This window comes from Colius striatus, chromosome 6, assembly GCF_028858725.1.
Source record: "Colius striatus isolate bColStr4 chromosome 6, bColStr4.1.hap1, whole genome shotgun sequence".
Classification (NCBI taxonomy): domain Eukaryota; kingdom Metazoa; phylum Chordata; class Aves; order Coliiformes; family Coliidae; genus Colius; species Colius striatus.
Window position 1 is genome coordinate 18,306,021 of NC_084764.1, and position 20,247 is coordinate 18,326,267.

At 40.7% G+C, this 20,247-nt stretch overlaps 1 protein-coding gene across 5 annotated transcripts in view; it reads left to right on the top strand.

The window, feature by feature from the left end:
* Window positions 1-5,273: 5,273 nt before the first annotated feature.
* The window catches only part of NPAS3 (neuronal PAS domain protein 3), a 620,517-nt gene continuing 605,543 nt past the window's right edge, over window positions 5,274-20,247 (top strand). For all 5 annotated transcript variants that reach the window (XM_061997548.1, XM_061997549.1, XM_061997550.1 and 2 more), the window contains exon 1: window positions 5,274-5,323. In XM_061997548.1, the coding sequence (XP_061853532.1) occupies window positions 5,274-5,323 (50 nt within the window). The remainder of the gene's footprint in view (window positions 5,324-20,247) is intronic.

Below are 20,247 nucleotides of genomic sequence, written 5' to 3' on the forward strand. Positions count from 1 at the left end.
GGGTATCCCACCGCCGCCTCGCGCTCCCCGCCCAACCTTCCGCGCTTCCCTCCCGGCTTCCGCCCCCGCGCAGCGGCGGAGGCCCGGTGGAGCGCCGCGGCCTGGGATAAGCACTCGGCGGAGGTGGAGGGGGGAGGGTAAGCCCACCGCAGCGCAGAGCAGCGCAGGGCGGGGAGGGGGCTGCACGCAGCCCCGGGTGGCACAAAGGAGCGGCGGCGCTGCGGCCGTACGTCCCGCGGGGGCGGCGGGGGCCGAGCCGCCCTCCCGGTCGGTGCTGGTGCCGTGCATGTCGCAGGCGGAGGGCAGCTTCGCGAGGGGTTTTGCGCAGCTCTCGGCGGTATAATTGATATGTTGAAGCAGCAGTAAGGATCAGTGCGTGCACACACGCCACACACCTTACAAGTTTGACTAGCAATAACATCGCTGCACACTAGGAGGGGAGGAGAGTCAGCTCCCTATAATAGGGAACAAACTCTGCCATTGCACAAAAGCGGCGCGTTTCCTCGCTTGTGAAAACCGTCCCTTCATAGAAAGAAAGAAAGAAAAGGGGGGGGGGGGGGCGGGGAGCAAAAGCAAGTTACCAAGAGCAAGAACTTGTGCTGCAACAATCCTCCACTCTTCCTCTTCTCCTCAGGACTCTGGGAGTAGGGATATTCCCCCTCCTTCCCCCCCCCCCCCGCCCCGCACAGTTGGCGCTAGCCCAGACTGTGGTCAGCCGCCTTTATTATTACTTCATTGAGACAGAGAAATCCTCTAAGACTTGCATTTTGGGTGGAGGGTGGGGGGTGGAGGGACGAGAAAGAGGAGGGAAAAAAGGCAACATTTGCTGCTCATCATTTTCACTGCACCGCTAAAGTAATTGCGCCCCCCTCTCTCCTCCCTGTCCCTTCTCAGCTTGGATTTTCCTCTTATATCTACAGTTGCAGTGGTATTAGAAGTACCCTGGTTTTTTTTTTTTTTTTTTGTAGCTCTGATATTCCATCTTCCCTCTTCCCCCCCGCACCCCCAAATCTTAACGCGGTGCGTGTTTGCAGTTAGGTAAAATCCCCCCCCTTTACCCCCAGCCCCCCCAAACTCCTCTCGATCTCAGCTCAGCAGCTCACATCAGAGCGCCCTTCCTCACTCCCAGTGGCCGCCACTCACTAATGGGATTGCAGTGTGCCTGGCTCTGCTGCTGCAGCCGCCGGAGGGAGAGTCGCTGCTGCTGCACCTCTTCGCCGAGACTCGCCGAGTGCTGAGCCGCGGGGATGATCAGGATCTTCCCGGATTTCAGCGTGCAGGTGACGGCGGCGGCCGGCGGGGCGGCCGGGGGGGTGCCGGCGGCGCCGGGTATGGGGCGAGCTGGCGCCGCGGCCAACGGCAACCCGCAAAACGTCCAGGGCATCACCTCCTACCAACAACGGTGAGCACCGAGTGGGAGAGGGCTGTGCGGCTCTTCCCGAGGCTCCCTCACTTGCTTTTTCTTTGTGCTTTTGTGTTTCTTTGTTTTCCTTTTATTTATTTTTTTCCTAAGCTCTCCTTGGGGTGGGGGGACGGGGGGCTTGTTTGCAGGAAGGGGATTTTCTCTTTTTTCATTTTTCTTGTTTTTTTAAAAAAATACAGCATCTTTTAAAATGCACTGAGAAGTAAACACAATCTCCTAGTTTTGTCTTGGATGAGCTGGAAAGCAACAACAGGAAAAAAAAAAGAAGGAAAAAAAAAAAAGTGAGACCCCGGCAGCTTAGCTTGGCTGCTGCAAAGTTTGGGATCCTGTCCGCTCATCCTTTCTAAAGAGGAATTTCTCAATGTCAATGCCTTGTGCAAATCCCAGTGTGTGGCAGCCAAGGGGATAATTGATCACGGTATGCTGATTGATAATTTGCTTTCAACCAAGAAAGAGAACAATTTTCACTTAGGGTTGCACACTTGCAATTCCACATTGTAGTTTAACGGTATTATCGTGTCACCTGTTACTACAGGAAAATATAGCACGAAACCCTAAGTATACTCAGCACTGGTTGGTTTTCTTTTCCATCTTAAATGCATTCTAATGCAAATGCAGGAAATTCACAGAGAGAGCCTTTAGGAAGCAAAGCCTAGAAAGTTGGCAGTAAGTCATAATGAAGTTTAAAAGACCTTCCCCATTCCCCCTAACAATTCATCGATATGGGCTGATACTAACATGAAGCTTAATTACTTACTGGACATTTCTTTGTGCTTCTACGAGGCAAAACCTTAAGTTTGAATCTGTTAATTTTGTCTATCATAAGCTTATAACCGAAGCTAAATCCTCAAAAAAAGAGAGTAGATGACAACACATAAATGTAGGATGAAATCAAAACAAAACATACACATTTCTTTAAATGCAATAAAAATGGCACTCTCCCAAGTATCTTGCTTTCCATTATTGCATTAAATACTGAGACAAATTCAGTATAATCTCAAATATCCAAACTAAATATCTCTGTGATGTGAAAGAAAAAAAAAAAGAATAATAGGAAGTTTTATCATAACATTTCAAACTTGATTTGTTTAGGAGCCAGATTTAGATAGTTGACTATTGCCTGGTTTGTTGTTCAGCAACTTTAAGTTGCTTCCAACAGTTTTGGAAAAGACATGATGTATTTTCCATTTGATGCCCACTATAGAGAACGTTTGGTGATAACTTTTGTGGGGTTTATTAAATGAAAAAGTAGGTGGAAGCTGATATTCCTGAAGTAATCCCTGATGATGCCTAAGCACTTCCTTAGCTGAGAAACATTTTAAACTAAGTACGAGACTGATATTGCTCAAGCAAAGACACCAATCTTTCAGATATATTTTTTTAAAAGCTTGAGTGTGAGAGATATACAGAATGGATTAAAGTTTATTTGTTTTCATGGTTTCTGTATTTTTTGTCACTTCTAAAATATTTAAATTACAATGGAAACTGATGGATACTTTAACAAGAAAGTACAGGCAGCAATCACAATAGTTTAGTCTGTGAAGTAGGGAAGTCAAGGGTCAGAAATGTCAGATTGGCTTTTAGACAATTGAACGAGATCTCTGGAGACTTAAACAGAAATATATAGACAAGGCAGCATGCAATTTTTTAATACTTTGTGATTAATAGTTTGATTATGTCAGTCTGTGATCAGGAAGAAGTTATAAAAGCAGTATTTTTCTGACAAACTACTAACACCTCTAATCCAAATAGTGTTTAGCTGGTATCCATGTACTTTGACTGATAGGAATACAGAGCAGTCTGGATGTCTCCCACACTAACCTAACAAGGGGAAACATTCTTGCACTTTCTCCAAATTTTTACTATATACTGTTGACAAAACAGCATGCTTTACGTTGAACGATTTTTCTTCTTGCTTTCTGAAAACGCTTAAAATACAGCAGACATCGACACCTTATGCTACTGCAAAAGCCGAGGTGACACCTGTTAACTTTTTTTTCTTTTTCCCCCTTTTTGGAGGCGAGGGAACAGCTTTGCCGGCAGAGACGGCATCGGGCACTTCTAGATCCCCCCCTTCTCCACTTCTTCATCTCAACTTCCACCCCAGGGTACCGCCGCGGGTGCCGCCGCCGCGGGACCACGGCCGCCGCCCCGCCGCCGGCCGCGCACGTGCGCAACGTCCGCGCGGAGGCCGCACGTGCGCGGCGCGGGGCGGGCGGTGGCGTCCCCCTCGCCCCCGCTCCCCGCCCCTCCCTCCCCGGGGCTGCGCTCGCGGCACGGGCCGCTCCGGGTAAAGTTCCGCCGTCCCGGTTGCCTACTGCGGGAAGAAACCCTTCGGCTCCCGCTGTGCGGACGACACCCCGCAGCCAAACTTCCAGGTGCTTTGGTAACTTCTCCACCGGCGCTCCCCTGCGGCTCACACGCGCGCTTCACTGCGCCTTTCCTCCCGCCCCCCCAATCCCTCGACCAAACTTTTGGAAACGTTTCCAGTGAATAAATCCCCACCCCCTTACCCTCCACTTTCGGGGCTTGCTCCTTTCCCCAAGGAGGCCCGCTGTAATTTCCCTGGGAGCAGGATCAGGCTCAGGAAGCTGCACTTCCAAGGCAGCAGCAGAGAAGCCACAAAGTTACCTTGGAGATGGGAAGCTGTTAGCGAAGGAGTGATTTCTCCTTTAAAAGCTCTCAGCGCTCGGGTTTTCCCGATGTCCTGAAAAGAAAAATTAAGATAGTGGTTTCCTTTCCCCCGCTTCTTTATTTCATTATTACTTTCATAATCTCCAATAAACCAGTGTGAAGTGCTACACCCTTTCTCAACAAAGCGGGTCATCACCCTCCGTTGCCGATCCCAGCACTACGCCCTTTATTCCACCAGTACTTAGCTCGAACCCTCACACTGTGCGCGCACATCGCCGGAGTGGCCCAGCTGGGTGTGCGGGGTGGCCCCGGCCCCACGCTGTACCCGCGGGCTGGCGCCGGGCACCCCCGCCTACGGCCCCGTCGGCCGCGGGGCGCCCGCGTCTCCCGGCTGGTGGCCCCGCGCCCCCGCCTGAACCCTTCTTCCGCTGTGGGAGCCCATGGGGGACAGAATGCCTGCACGGGGTGCGCACCCGCCGTGCCTCTGCGCCCGCAGAGTTGCAGAGAGAGTCCGTTCCTCCCTCAGCCACTCTTCCCTGCTGGAGCCCAGACTCCGTAGGAGGAAAGTGTGCGAAACTGCAACTGAGTGGCGTTGTTGCGCCGGCAGCGGAGGCTTGTGTCCCCTGCACGCAGAGTGGGAGCGGAGCTGGGGAAGCAGCTGGAAAATGCCCAGAAATACTTTCACAGCGGTCAAGCCCGGAGATCCCTGACTCCCCTCCTTCCCGCCCCCGCCCCCGCCCCGCTAGCCCCATGGCCTGGCACCCCGCGAGCCTGGCCCGCGGGCGCGGGGGTGTGAATGTGTGAGAGTGTGTGTACGTGTGTGTGTGTGTGTGTGCCGCACCTGCCGGGCGATGCCAGCGGCCGGGCTGCCCGCCGGGGCTGCGCCGCGGCTCGCTCTCCTTGCCGCCGCCGGCCGCCGCCGCTGCCTGCGCTGGGCATGTCTCTGGGGCCGGCGGGGCCCCGGCTCCCTCTGCTCCTCGGCTTATGGACGGCAGCAGCGGCAGCAGCAGCGCTAGCAAGCAAGCGAGCAAGCAACCTGCACCAGGACTGCGCGGAGGAGTGGGAGCCCGCGATGCTTTGGCCTCAGTACTTTTCCTTAGCCTGTCTGGCTAAGCAGGGCCATTGCTGCCGCCGCTGCTGCTGCTGCTAGACACACAACACACACCAACATCAGCAGGGGGAAAAGTAAGGGAGAGAAAAAAAAAATCCCAGGAAGATGGCGCCCACCAAGCCAAGCTTTCAGCAGGATCCTTCCAGGCGAGAACGGTAACACTTTCTCTTTATTGAACCTGCAGCAGCAGCAGCCGCAGCAGCGCCGGGCCGGGCCGAACCGTCGGCGCCGGGGGCCGGGGCTGGCTGCCATGCCGGGGTGGGGGGACCTGCCGCCGGCACCCGCTGCTCGCACAGCCGGGCACCGGGAGTTCCTCCTTGTGCGTACCGCCAGCCGTACGCACACACACGCGCACACACACCCGCACACACATAGGGCGAGCCGCGCACCAGCGGCACCGCTCCGGCAGCCGCACCGCCGCGACTCGCCCCAGCCGGTGCTTGGCGGGGCGCGGTGGCGAGCGTGTGTGTGTGTGTGTGTGTATGCGCGCGCGGAAGCGGGAGGCCCCTCCGGCCGGCCCCCGCTGCTCGGCGGCCCCGGGGGTGGCGGGGCGCCGCGCCAGGCCCGGCTTGTCGAGTGGAGCGGCCGGCCCCGCCGGTGCGGTTAAAGTGCGGCTAGGCCGGAGCACGGGGGGGGGGCGGGGCGCGCCGCCAGCTGCGCCCACTGGGCTGCCCGGCCTGGCCCGGCCCGGCCCGGCCCGGCCCCCCCTCCTCGCAGCCAGGCGGGCCGCGGGTGCCGGCGCTCCCCGGGGTGGGCAGAGCGGAGCCGGTGCGGCGGTTCGCGGAGCCAGGCGACGAAGGCGGGGGCAGGGGGGTGTCGCACTACTCCCCTGCTTGCTTCCCGGCCCGCCGCCCGTTCTATATACTTTTGCTGGGGGAGAGTGCTTGCTATTAATCTGGTCTGCTGGTGACACGAATTGCCCGTAGCGGATTTGTTCTAGTAAAGTGAACCTTTCTAGAAGTGACTGGTAGGAAACAAGAGTACAAGTTGATGTGATGTTACTTTGTGATTCTTACGAAAGTATTCTAAGCTCCATTGCTCCACTGCCATGAAATGTATGCTCAGAAGGAGAGCAGCCAGTGGGTTTGGGATGGGCTTTCCCCCTCCAGTCCCCTTCAGTGTTATAAGTGAACTTGAGGGTGAGGGGTGAGGAAGGTTTCTGGTTAGTGGCAAAAAATGGAAATTAACGTTTAGACAGCTTTTAAAAGTAGTTGGATGATGTACTAAGTTTATATCTCGCAGCACAAGCCTGAAAAATATTTAAACAAAAGTTGAATGAATCAGGCTCATTTTAATCTTAATATCAAACTTCTGTACTTTAGTATGTTCAGCATCTGTAGTAGAACTTATAAAACTCACAGATTTTATCTAAATAGCTATGCCATTTTTTCCCTAAGGAAGTAGAATGCTGTGTATCAGAAAAAACATACATTTCATATTTGCCACTCAAGTGTTAGTGCGGCTGTGTTAGATGCATTGGTATTAACTGTTGCTTTTTGGCAGGGCTATATTGATATGTAGGAGAATTTGGAGATACGTGTAATGGAAAAACAGTGCATCCTCCAAAGTCAAGGACTTAACTTACAGATTTTCATCCTCAACTGTAATTTTTTTTTTTAAAATTTCCATTTCAGTAGCTGCAAAGGCATTTCTGCCATGTTAATAACACTTATAGCAGCAGGCTGTTCTGCAGAGTTCTTTGTTGGAAAAACAATTTGTATCAATAAGTCCTGTCCCCGCTCCAACATGCAATTCTGCTGTCTTCTTTTGAGAATGGTACTATATTAGTGCTAAGTGTATTTGCCAGGATAGCTTCAGTAATCTCTCCAGCAGAAGCATATTTGTGTGCCATTTTGGGAATTTCTCTGAGATAGGAATCTTTAAGATAGAATTAATTTCTAGGGGAAACTTCATAGCCTGTGCATGAGTGCTTTCTTTATCACCTGTCTCCATTTGGCATTCGGAGAAGGTAAATCAAAGTGCGCGATTTGTTATTCTGCTCCACTTGAGAGCTGAACTAAATAACACTTGGTCTGAAATTCTGATTGAAGTTGTAGGAGGATATACTGTATTTAATTTAATGCCCTTTAATAGCATCTTCTTGTTCAGCTCTGATGCTGTCATTTTAAAGGTTGGATTGGAGTAGTTTTTCCCTGTAGGGAGTGGGAGGGGTAATCATTTCAGGGGAAAAAAGTAGTCTAAATTCCTAAAACACTAATATTAAGCCACAAACTTGGCCTAGTGTCCAGGCAGTTATATTTTGCCCTTAGGGTTTACTTTGTTACCACTCTTTACAATGCACTGAACAGTTTAAGTATAAATATTACATGTCTAAGTTGATGATTTTTTTTTTGTAGCAGAAATAATGACAATCTCTCTGTTCCTTAAAAAAAAAAAAAAAGTTTTGGAGAAGATCAATCGATACTTCAGTAAAAAGGCACTCATGTACATTTTATTAAAAGTTATGTGGTGTGCTTCTGAAGTCCTGCATGTAACTGTTTATTTAAGCTGTCTTGGTACACATCCTTTCAGCTGAGTGCACCAAGCTGTTTGAAATACAGACACATATCAGTTACTTGAGGGGTTTTGTCTCTTCATAGTTACTACTTCAGGGACCTAGTTCCCCAGATCCTCTAAGTGAAATCTATGTACATTCGTTGTTTAGTTTTCACTTCCACAATATTTAGGTAGATTGTGTTACCTTGTCAAGAAAGAGGTTAGAGATGACCGAACAAATGTAAAATGTAGTAGTCTGTGATATAACCAGGTACTAGAATTGTTTTGAAAGTTTTTTCACCTGTTTAGTTTTTTTTAAAGAGTGTTTGAAAAATTACACACTTATATTTGTTTGATTTTCTTTTAAACTATGAGTGTTAGCAAATTTTACAGATACAGTAGTGGTTTAGGTTTTTCAATTGTGTGGATATATAACCAAGAAAACGAAATAGACAGAAGTGCCATGCATATGATATGCCAGCATTGATTTGTCAAGCATAGCAAAATATCAGAGTGCTATTGGTTTAAAGTAAAAGAGAAAAAATCCTTTATTTTGGCATTTCTTTCTAGAGCATGAGCTTAAACATAGCAGTGATAAATGATGATATGCATTGTCTAACACTTGCTTTTATATAAATAGCTCCAGAAGATTGCTTAAATGATAATCGAAAATATGAAATAGGGTGGCCTTCATATCACAAGGCCAAGGGTCTACAAATGGAAAAACTGAAATAATGAAATATTTCCAAGGCAACAGACTGTCAACAAGAACAGTAATGCATGGGCATATCATAGAGCTACCAGAGAGGATATTAGATCTTATAGCTCTAGAGCCAGGAGTTATAATGACCTTTATTAAATAGAGCCCTCCCACATTACAACAATCTTTCCGATTTCTGATTTATGGATTAGCAGTCATACTACGCTTCATAATTTGAAACATTCTCCCACCATATTTGATTTGCTGCATTTTTCTCCACTGGAATCATACATTATTTAGAGCTTACATGAGAGTATTGATCAACAAAAGTTATATTACATATTTTTAGTAACTAATGGGATTCTGAATAACAAGGTTTTGTCTGCAGCACTGTTTCTACATTCTTTACAGCACATCTGTTTTTTTCCTTACAAGTTCTATGCAGTTAGCTTTGTACCAATTTAGCTGCACTATATTTTAATGCTATACTTTAAGTAAGTTATAAGTAATTAGAGAGTTTTGTTAACAGAATCATACAGTACCCCAAATCAAGGTATTTTTGAAAGAACATCAGGATATATTGTCAACATCCATCTACCTTTATCAGTATCTCACATGAATTTTGAAGTCTAATACAATGGCAGTTTCAAATCACATTTGTTTGAAAGTTGGCACACAAGTTGCCAGCCCAGATGGGAATTCTACTGCAAGAGTGATGTAAACCAGTTGTTAAAAATTGACATTCTGGGTAAAAATTTCATTAGCATCCTTCCTAAAAAGTAGTGTTTAAATAAATATTTTTTTCCTAAAGTGATCTTTATAACAATACTCTCTTGTTTGGAAAATGTATTCTGAGCTAAGAATTTTGAATAACTTGATACTAACCATGAAAACTTACTATTTGCATTTTACTAACAATTTGGGATTGATTCTGCTCCCACTGAGGTCAGCGAGATGAAGCTGTTTTAAAAACATGGCAGAATTTCATTTGATGTCAATTAAGTAATTTAGCTAGCGCACTCGGATTTTTAGAATTTAATGTTATGAGGCCATTTCCTGAGATCTCATCTCATATGAATAAACCTTACATTCAGTGAGTCCATCAGATTGATTTTGTATTATTGTCACTAGTAGCTCTTGCAGGTGTAAAAGCACTTCGTGTGAGATGAGATTTCAGCATTGCTCACCATGGTTCAAAATTAATCAGGTAAACTTGTTCTGCAGGATGTCAGCCTGGAAAATTGTTTTTATGTTTTAAAGTTAAGGTACTGGTAAGGTACATAGTCAAGACTTTACAATTTCACCTGAGTCATTTGTTTCTTGATTGTTTGGTTTGTTTGTTTATGTTTGATGTTTGGTGCAGTTGTTTTTACCTTTTTTTTTTTTTTTGTAAGAATCTGCTAAAGATTTATGACTGCGAGAGGAAATGTTTTGAAAATTCATTTCATAATAATTGCATTTTTTCAGAAGAAGCAATTTCTTTCTATGTAATATTTATAAGGCTACTGCGTGTTATCTTTTAAGATACCAAGTCCCAATACTGTGAATGAGGTGTGTGACATTTTGTTTAATAGGACTTTGCATAATAAGGATAATTTGTAAAAAGAAGATGTGCAGTAAGAATATACTGGTTCCTGCCATGTCTTATATGACTAGAGCATTGTTCTGCGACTAGCTCAAGCAGGAGTTTTGCAATACACAAAGTGCTAGTCAAATGAATAGGACTGTTGTGCCATTGATTTGAATGGGACTTTGAGTAATAAAAATATTCATTACTTTTGTATACTACAGTAGTATATTATGCAGGTGCTCTAAGGGTAGAATAGTATTTGGGTCTGTAACTTGACAGAACTGGACCTTGTCTTTGGGAGAATGTTGAATTCAAGCTGTACCTTAGTCTTTAAAAAGTCCCAAATGAAGTTATGCAAATAATTAAAGTATACTGCAGAGAATCACAAGCAAGGATAAAAGTACTTATAGTTCGTAACTAAATAGATGTGAATTAGTTCTCAGTGTGATTGCCATGACAAACTTTAACGTACTTAGTGGGAGGATGAGTGAACTATGCATCTGTGTATTATTGTGAAATACAAAAGTCTTGATTCTCAAGTGAAAATGGAGTGGTCTTCAAGGAGAGTCTGATCTCAGCCTGCTGTAGTTAGATACCCAGAGTTATACAGGCCCGTACCCAGCACTCTGCATACAGGTGAGAGCAAGGCACATTAAGGAACAAGTGACATGTAAGCAAGAATTTGAAACAGATTACTGAAAGCACAGTTTGAAGATTTGTGACAGGCTCTTTTCCTAGCCTTTCTTACATGTTGGATTTTGGACTTTCACTCTTTGGTTGTATCTTGTCATTTGTGCTAGGGAACTTCTCACTGGTGTTGTACAGTGTCTGAAGAAGACTTCTAATATTAATACTGAGTATTTCTATAGACATGTCTCTTTATATAGCTCAGTGTGCTTCAAAAGGTTGTAAACACTATTCTACACATTTTACTGATGAGATAGTTATGCACAAAAGGTTTTTGAGAACTAGCAGAAGTGGCAGAAGATGTTAATGTTAGCACTAGGAATAAAATTCCTACCCCCCCTGTTTTGACTGTATATTCAAAAATCACACTGCCTTCTTTAGAGGGATTTACGTTTCTTTTACAGGCAAAACCTCCACTGAAATAAAGAGTAAAGTGCTTTTGGAGAATAGCTTGATTGCAATTTAAAATTAGCTGTTAGCTTGATATATAATAGAAGTTCAACACTTATGTTAAATAATTTAAGCGGAAAAGTACCGTTCCATTACTTGCAGACTTGTTAGGTTTACATATGTATATAGTGAATTTACAGGATATAGTCAGAATTGTATGTATGTGTGTATGTATGTGATCTACAGTAACGTCCCCTGGGGCTTGGATTTTCTGAAGAGCCTGTTGGATTTAAGCATTCAAAACATACTGTGTTTCAATTAAATATGGGCACCTAAATCCTGTAAGCCCCTTTTAAAATGCTTGCCTGGGAATTTTTTCTCCCAACAGGAATTTAGAACAGGCTTCATTTCACATTTCATTGTTTTAAACTGAATTTTATTGAGTAATGAATACTCTTTGAACAGTAATTTTGCATTAAATCCTAAAGGGTTATACTTTTGCTCAAATTTAGACAAAGAGTTGATGCATTTATATTATGATGGAGGGAGGTTTTTTTTCCTCTTGATTACATGTCATATTTGAAAGTTGTGTGAAAATTCATGTTTACTGTTAGTTTACTCACAACCTGATGAGTTAGGTGGCTCAGAATTGTCCTGCCAAAGCTGTAATTAATTTAGCAGAAGTATAACACACTGAATTTTGGAGGAAAAAATGTTAGAAAGCTGTTTTTTCTTAGAGATGATGGGAGACAGAAGTTGTTACTTTGTGGGAAAAAAATGTAAGTGGGCAGTCTTCACAGGTCAAGGTTGCAGTCAATAGAAAGAACTGAGTGACTGAGTCTGTACAGTGCTGGCAGAGGGATTAAAAAAGAAAAACAGTCTTAGAAAAGAGAATAGCTGCCAGTGGTACTTATCCTTCAACCTTCACAGCTGCACAAAAATAGTATCTGATTATATTTTTCTGACTATAGTTAGATGTAGGATTGGCATGTTTGCTTCACCTTTGCATAAATTACTAACGGTATGGACAGGAGGTTCTCAAAAAAACCTGCATTGTGAAAAAAACCTCCAAACTGTTTTCTTTTGCTAAGTAACAAATTTTGGCCTAATTTATGTATTCGTTCTGAGTTGCTGTTCAGTTTTACAACAAAACTTGCATTTCTTGTGGAAATCAAAAGTGCAGTTTTTTTTTTTTTTTTTAAAGGCTGAGTGAGCTAGATAAATGGCACTCAAGTAGCAGGAGTATCCAAGTAGTTTACTAACGTGTCTTAATTAATTGGATGTTCATTTTAATAGTGAGGTTTCCTGTTTGCAGACAGGACTCTGGAACAAGAACATATATTTGATACGTAAATGATATATATGATTTGAGAAGGCTCATTCATATTCAAGATCTATTTACTAAACAACTGTTTTGGATTAAAAAACAACAAGAAATAAATAGACGTGACAGAAAATAGAGACTTCAGATGAAAAAAGATACAACAGATTCCGGATCTATCAAATATATATGCTGTTCCTTTTATCAGTCACTCTCCTCACACTCAAGTTTTGAAACTAAGAGGAACCATCTTTTCTTTTATTCCCATGCTAACATGAAGAAATATGCTTCTCTATGGAACTGTGTTTTGGAAACTGGTACTCCGTGCTTTTTGAGAGCAGTTTTTCAAATTTTGGTTTTGTATCAGTTTTCAAGACGAGAATAGGGAAACGCAGGCTGTAGCAAACACTGCAAACCCCTCTTCTATTCTCCCCAAATTATTTGACATATTGAACACCCAGTATTTAGAGTCTGGATTTAGAAATCCTTTTGGAGTGATGTTTTTGTTTAGATTTGTTTGTTTGTTTCTTAATGGCTTTGTGATACTACTGCAAAAAAGTATTTAAGTACTATTCTTGACTTTTTTTTTCTTATGACAATTGTTGTATGTTACAGTATTTGTTCAGTTCAAATAGAAATAAACCCCAAAATGATTAAGGGAAAAAGAGTGTTTTAACTGACAGAGAATGGAGGAATATTCCACCTGAAAAGCAATTCTTCAGTATTTATTCTGCTTGTTATTAATTACGAGGAAGACTTTACAAGACTTTCCACTGACTTGTATACATGTATTTGACCAAGTGTAAGCATATGTTATATGTTAGATAGACATGGTATATGTATTTATTTGAAAGGAAATAATGTTACTTGATTGTCTTCAGCAAACTATAAATGTCTTACTTTAGATAAATGTAAATATATGCATTGGAATGACGATTTTTTTTTTCCTCTTAATGCTGTGAGGGAAAAGTAGGCTCATCCTTTTTTTTTTCTTTTGCACATTTTTATTGTTCTGTGTAAATGTAATTTGTTAATCCTGTGAAATTTGTCATAGATAAATTTGCTTGGATTATCTTGTCACCACCGTATCTGCATTCTTTTGTTCATTGCTTATTCATAATTTAACAGTCTGGCAGTGAGCCTTTTTGGGATGCTCACAAAAGATATATGACCTCTACCAGCTGCTACTATAACCTGCAGAATGCACAGCAAGACATTAGAAACGTGAGGATTCCTCTACTGATTAAAGTGCTCTTCATTTAAACAGTCTGTTCATAAGAATCTCAGGAATCTTTGTGGATAGCAGTTTTGATTTTTCTTTTTTTACAAAATCAGTTCTAAAATTTTTTGTTTTTCCCGAGTGGGAAAACTAACATTGAATCTTAAAATGGTGGTGCTTTGCTTTCATATGGACTAATGGAAATTAAATCCCTCATTATATATGCATATGTATACATAATTGTGCATGTGCGTATACACATTTGCATATATATCTACCTATGTACATGTGTGTGTGTGTATATATTTCCTGCAGTTTTACATTGGGAGAAATTAGTGCCCACGTGTATTGTTTTAAAACTAACTCTTCTATTAAGATATTTTTCGGCACAAATGAGTACGCAGTGCTAATTTATAGAAGAGTTGTCTGATTTAACCCTGCTTTAGCTCTAGCATCTTACAGATTGTAGTGTGTAAATACTTTATATTATGCAGTACACGAAGACATTAAATGGAACGTTACTTGAAGTGTAACAACATCTTAGATTTTCATTATTCTTCTAATTCAGTTTAGCATAATTTTTTCCCCCTTTTTATTCTTTTTTCTTCTTATCTGCAGATCAGCCTGTGAGTAATGGCTAGTTTTTACCTCTCCTTTGTGCTGGCACATGATTATAGTTCAAAATAATTCATTGCTAATCCATGCAGTATTGGTTCATCTCCATCACTCTATTTTGCGATTAGAGCCTCAGGCCCATAGGAACATCCTTCTGCACAGTTTTCTATCCCGATTTTTTTTAATTGCAACCACTACTTTAAATAGTTCTGTCATTACTATTCATCTACCGATCTATTTGCATTTTAAAAAAAATACCAATTACAAGAAATTAATATTTGGGTGGGATTATTTTTTCAGGCATTTATGAAAAAGATTTCTTTTCCACTGCAGTAAGTCTCTAGCAGTGGTGTTCATCTCAGCTGATGATGGAAATCTGACTTGAATTTCTCATTTTTCTTTAGCAATCTGAATTTCCTGTGTACTCATTCATTTATGTTAGATGACTCAAGAAGTTGACGATCTTAAAAAGAAACACCACACCGTGTCTTTTTGAAACAGACTATAGTAGAATAGTAATTACAGCCTTGTCATTTTTGACACAACATTTCAAACAGAGCTGGTGTAAAATAAAGCTGACAAAGGAACTTTAAAAATATATGGGGCCTGATCATACTACGATCACTTCAATTGAAGTCACTGTTTATTGGGTCAGATATGAACTGATATGATGTTAGAGTTAATATGATGTTAGAAATAAATGCTTATATAATGATATCGTACCTTGATCAGATTTACGTGTAATATATTCAGATTGTGAAGTAAATCCATCATTTGATTTCACATCAAATAATACTAGTTTTATGAGAAGGTCATCTAAAAGATTTTTTCAAGACTTTGTTTCAGCATTAAGTAGTCCTGTGTTCCTTTTAATAATTACTTTCATCTCATTGTAGCTCTGTGTTTGAAAGTGTAGGTCAATAAGGATGATCGCATTCAGAATTTCATGATCTGTGTAGTGGAACAAATTGAAAGCAAAGCCTGTATCAATCACTGTGAAGGGAGGGTTAATTGTTACTGCTTCTCAAGCCTCTGGACAGATAAACCAGTAATGAAATACTTATTGCTCTGATATATGAATGGTTAAGGATGAAACAATGGAAGTAGAAGCAGTCTTCAAAGATAACAAAAAAATAGCAAAGAAAAAAAGAATATTCGGGACTAAAATAAGATGCTGGGTATGCTATGTATTAAAATTTAAAGAGGTTTTTTTTTTTTTAATCTAATATAGCCTTCTAGTAGTGATGTAAGACAGTAGAATGCATTAGGTTCCTAAAGTGAATATAAAGTATGATCTTAAAAGCTTTTATTATGCAAACAATTTAAAATGGTTTACATGAAGTCTGAACCTTAGGTAAAAGTAACATTTAAGTAATTTTCTCTTTTCTTTTCTTTTCTTTTCTTTTCTTTTCTTTTCTTTTCTTTTCTTTTCTTTTCTTTTCTTTTCTTTTCTTTTCTTTTCTTTTCTTTTCTTTTCTTTTCTTTTCTTTTCTTTTCTTTTCTTTTCTTTTCTTTTCTTTTCTTTTCTTTTCATTTTTGGTACTGTTTAGTGTGGGGTTTTTTTTTCCTTTTCTTTAAAAGCGCAGCTGTATTTACTAAATCGAGTATGTTTTGTTTTCTTGTGAAGTGGTTTTAAAGCATTTTGTCTATAGCCAAACAGGACTCTTAACAGAGTTTTTAAAGATAGAAACAGCAAAATAAAAATGAGTGCAAATCCAAATTATGATATTACAGTAAACATTTAACTATTTCTAGAATGTGAACCTAACATTTTAAACATCTGTTAGTTTCTTATATGTTGAAATATATGCAAAAATATTTAGCCAAATTGAAGTCTTAGGCCCATGACAATCATCTCAACACAGTGGGTAGTTCTGAAAATTAATGAGAATGATAATACTGTAAAGACTGTTCCAGAGTTTGCCCAAATTCATTATCTAAGACTCTTGTTAAGAACATCTCAAAGAATTTTAACCAGGAAAATATATTAATGGTTCAAAAGCATTTTTCAAAACAGTGATTTATAAAAGTATAATGGAATTATATATGCAAGAGCTATAGTTAGAAACACAAATAACCCAGTAGCAGCACATTATGGAGAAATATTTTCCAATAGATAGGGTACTTGGCTTTGATTTTGTCCATAGGTGTCAAGCTTTCCTTATTGATTTATATTTTGGGATGGAGGAAATAAAAAAGTGAAGACAACAAAAAAAAAATATTTTTGACTCCTTGTTAATTAATGAGGCCTGTAGGTGCTTCAAAGCTAAGTAAAGTAATTAATAATTTTAGAACTAGCGTAAGGGCCTTTTAGACAATTGAAAAACACTTTTAGGAGGATGGGTGATGAGACACATCTTTAGATTTCTCTTCAGAATGTTAAGAATTTCCTGTTGCCTGTTTCCTGATGGGATTGACGCAGCTGTGTGTCATATGGAATGAAAGAGGAACCAAGTGCCTGACTTTGTTTTATGCAGCTCCTTTATTTAAGAAAATGTATGTGTTGATTTTGCCTCTTTTTTTAACAGATCAGTGATATGAATGCTATATACAAAATTGTCCAAGTGAGAGATAATTATAATTAGTATCTTTATTTTCCCAGGGATGGAAAATATTACTAACAAAAGTATATTGAAGAACTTCTTTTCTTTTCTTTTCTTTTCTTTTCTTTTCTTTTCTTTTCTTTTCTTTTCTTTTCTTTTCTTTTCTTTTCTTTTCTTTTCTTTTCTTTTCTTTTCTTTTCTTTTCTCAGACAAAAAGAAAGAAGTATAATTGGACAATTACTATATTATTTCCGTTTTTATTTTCAGAAGTCATTGATATATAGAAGCGTGTGTGGGTATGTGCATGTGTAATTGTTGGAAAACGAATCAGTTTATAGAGTTTCTCACTCATTTTGTCTGTTGTGCCATCTGTAGCATGTCTACAAAACAGTTTTTCATAGGAGATGTGAATGCAAAATAGAGAGGAATGGGAGGACCGAAAATAATTTTTAAACAGCAGTTTAAATCTAGACTAATCCACTTCATGGACAGATGATCTGAAGAGGTGGGATACTATTACATTTTTCAGTAATTTCCTTTTGTAGTGAAGGAAAGCTTAGTAGGAGGTGGCTAAGCATGTCAACTGATCTGGGTATGGGGTAAGAAAAAGGACATGGAGATTCCTAGCAGTGGGGCCACCCTTCCACTTGTAGCCATGTTCCTGGTAGAGTCAGGAGCTGTATCTCATAGAATTGTGTAATATTCAGTTCCAGTTGGAGTTATTACTACCTCAGCCATTATTAACCTCTGTTCATAAGGCTGTACAAGTTGTTACACAAAAAGCCCTGGGTACTGCAATCATAGAGTAAAGCAGCTTCTTAGCATGATACTTTAGCCCTATGCTACTAAAGCAGAAACAAACACAAATGCAGTGCATTGCAGTGATAGGCAGTAGAGCTTAGGGCATGTTAAAAGGCAGAGCAGAGGTGTAATGTGACTAGGTGGGGTGATCCCACTGCATCGCTTCTGAGACTCTCTCTCCATGATTTCTAAATCATTATGCAAATTTCACTTTAAATCTTAAGCTTTGATCCTGTCAACATGCCATGCTGTGAAAACAGTGGACCATGTCCCTCTTCCTTTTGCCCTGTGACTTCTTAGCAAATGTTTTCTTTCTGCTCTCTTTGGATACTTAAATCACTTTTTCAGTGTATAATTTGGAAGATCGTTCTCATTCACTGTCTAGCTTTGTGGAGGAGTGTTGTCTCTCAGCAGCCCCCATTTTTTTCCCTTATTCTGCTCTTCATCTTTGCATAATCTTATGTGGAAACACAGTTTAAGCATTGTCTCTTTGCAGATGATTCACAGGTTTATGGTATTTCTACCTCAATGAAAATACAGCCTTGCTTTTTTGTCATCTCTTCCTTTGTTGCCAATCTTAGGCTTCCATAGACAAAAGAGATCTCCAAGCCATTCTTTCCAAGCCCTCCATCTACTTTTTGGGATAACACTTCCATATTTCTGATTAGGACAGGTCCATAATTTGGCAATCTCACTGATACAACGTTCTCCATCATAGGTTTTCAATTAAAAGGCAAATAGAGTATTTAACATTAGTAGGAAAGAAATAGAAAAATGAACAGAAAACATGAACATGATACAGTTATGCCAATCCACAAATCCACAGTGTGGGCAAGCTATGTATTGTATGCAAGCTTTTGTTATTATAATTTCAAAAAGATGCTGTAGTTTGAGATAAGGGCATGAAGGCTGATGAGATATATGGAAGAAGTTTTGTCAGAGGAAAAGTCAAAGTAAAATACTTCATCTTGGAAAAGAGATAACTGAGGGGAATTGGCTATATCATCATGCAATGCCTCAAAAAATCAATTAGGGAACAATTGTTCCTTAACTCTGATGTTATGAGGGCACAGAAACATCCTGTGTAAGTCTTAGAAAACAGTTTCGAAACACTTAAGATTTTTTTGTTTTGTTTTGGTAATTCTGGGTTTTTTTTGTGTGCTCTCTCTCTCCCCCATAGCATAACATGAAATTGAGTAGTGGAATTCCTTTACAAAGGATATTTTAGAGGTCAAAATGTGAACAGTTTAAAAAATGGATCTATTACTTAGGCATTATTCTATTGTGTCTCTGGGGAGCTATAAAATGTGATGGTGATGATGCAAGTGAACTTCAGGAAGTTTTTACACAGCTGACTGCTGGATATTGACATGGGATATACTGGAGAAGAACACTCTTTCTGTGCTATATTTTTTTTTCTACTGACCTAATATAACTTTTGGTTTGTTCTTGAATTCTTTGCATTCCGACTACATGTAAATCTTGCAGGCTTTTTCTGGCTAATATCTGTGCTGTATGTGTTTTGCTATCTACTCTTCAGTTAAATGCTTATCCTCACTACCATAGAGGATTGTTCTTTCTCCAGTCATATCAGTCTGGAATCCTCTTGCAGAGATCATTTTCAGAGTGACAGACTGTCACTTCGACCATTTCTTTTTATATCCCCACTGGCCTCCCTTTTCTAATGAATGAAATAATAGTAACTTGCCCTAAATTTGAGACCCATCTTCACCCAGCTGTATCTTATCACTTCTTGTTCTCAAGGTTTTGCTTCAAGTTATAGCACCAGCCCTATTGCCCATTTACTGTGTTTGCAAGTATGCATTTGTTTGCCTTTTGATTGGACTGATACTCTGTCATAACCTCACCATTTAAGTTCATCACTCTTCCCAAGATGTTCCTTACCTGAAGTGCCTACAAAAGCATGACACCATCAAGCTACTTGTAACAAGATATCACTGCTTGTGATGCTACCTAGTGTTTCCTTGCTACTTCTCAGTAGTTTCCTATCTCTTATGTGATAGCTGCCCTAAAAGATTTTGGGCTATAGAGACAGAATTTTTATATTTGTCATTTGGTTATCTAGTGGATGTTTTAGTACTACCATAACTGCTGCTAACCAGAATATTTTTTACAAAAAAAAAAAAAAAAATCATGTATTGCCAATCTTTACTTTTCTGTGTGTTTTGTTGATCTGGGATGCTGAGAGCCTGTAAGAGGAAGTGATGTCTTTTAATTGTGCTGGGGTGTGAAAAGCTTTTATGAAATTTGGAGATGGAATGAAATAATGGCTGATAAATTCACAGAATGTGACTAAATACATATCTATCTCAGGAAGTGTCTTCATGGAAAATGATTGGAGACTGCGGGTACATGTCATACATGCTGACAGTGTTATGTACCTTGCAACTGCTTTTGGGGACTGTTGGAGATGGGATACAGGGAACACTGGTTTCACCCAGTACACCTGTTCTTACATTGTTGTGTAGGATGTTTCTGGAAGCTGTAACAAGTCTCTTTTGTGATTTTCTCTCAGAAAACTGTTAGAGAAAAAACATCCTCAACTAAGTAGTTCTGGGTAGTATTATTTTCAGCACATTTAATGAATGGATATGGGATTTGTCACATCTTAATTATACTGCTCCATAATGTGTTTTTGTCTCTAGTTGATATGACTAAGAAAGACTTTATTGGGACTGTGTGGACAAGGTTTCATACCATATGATTCCCTGTTAAA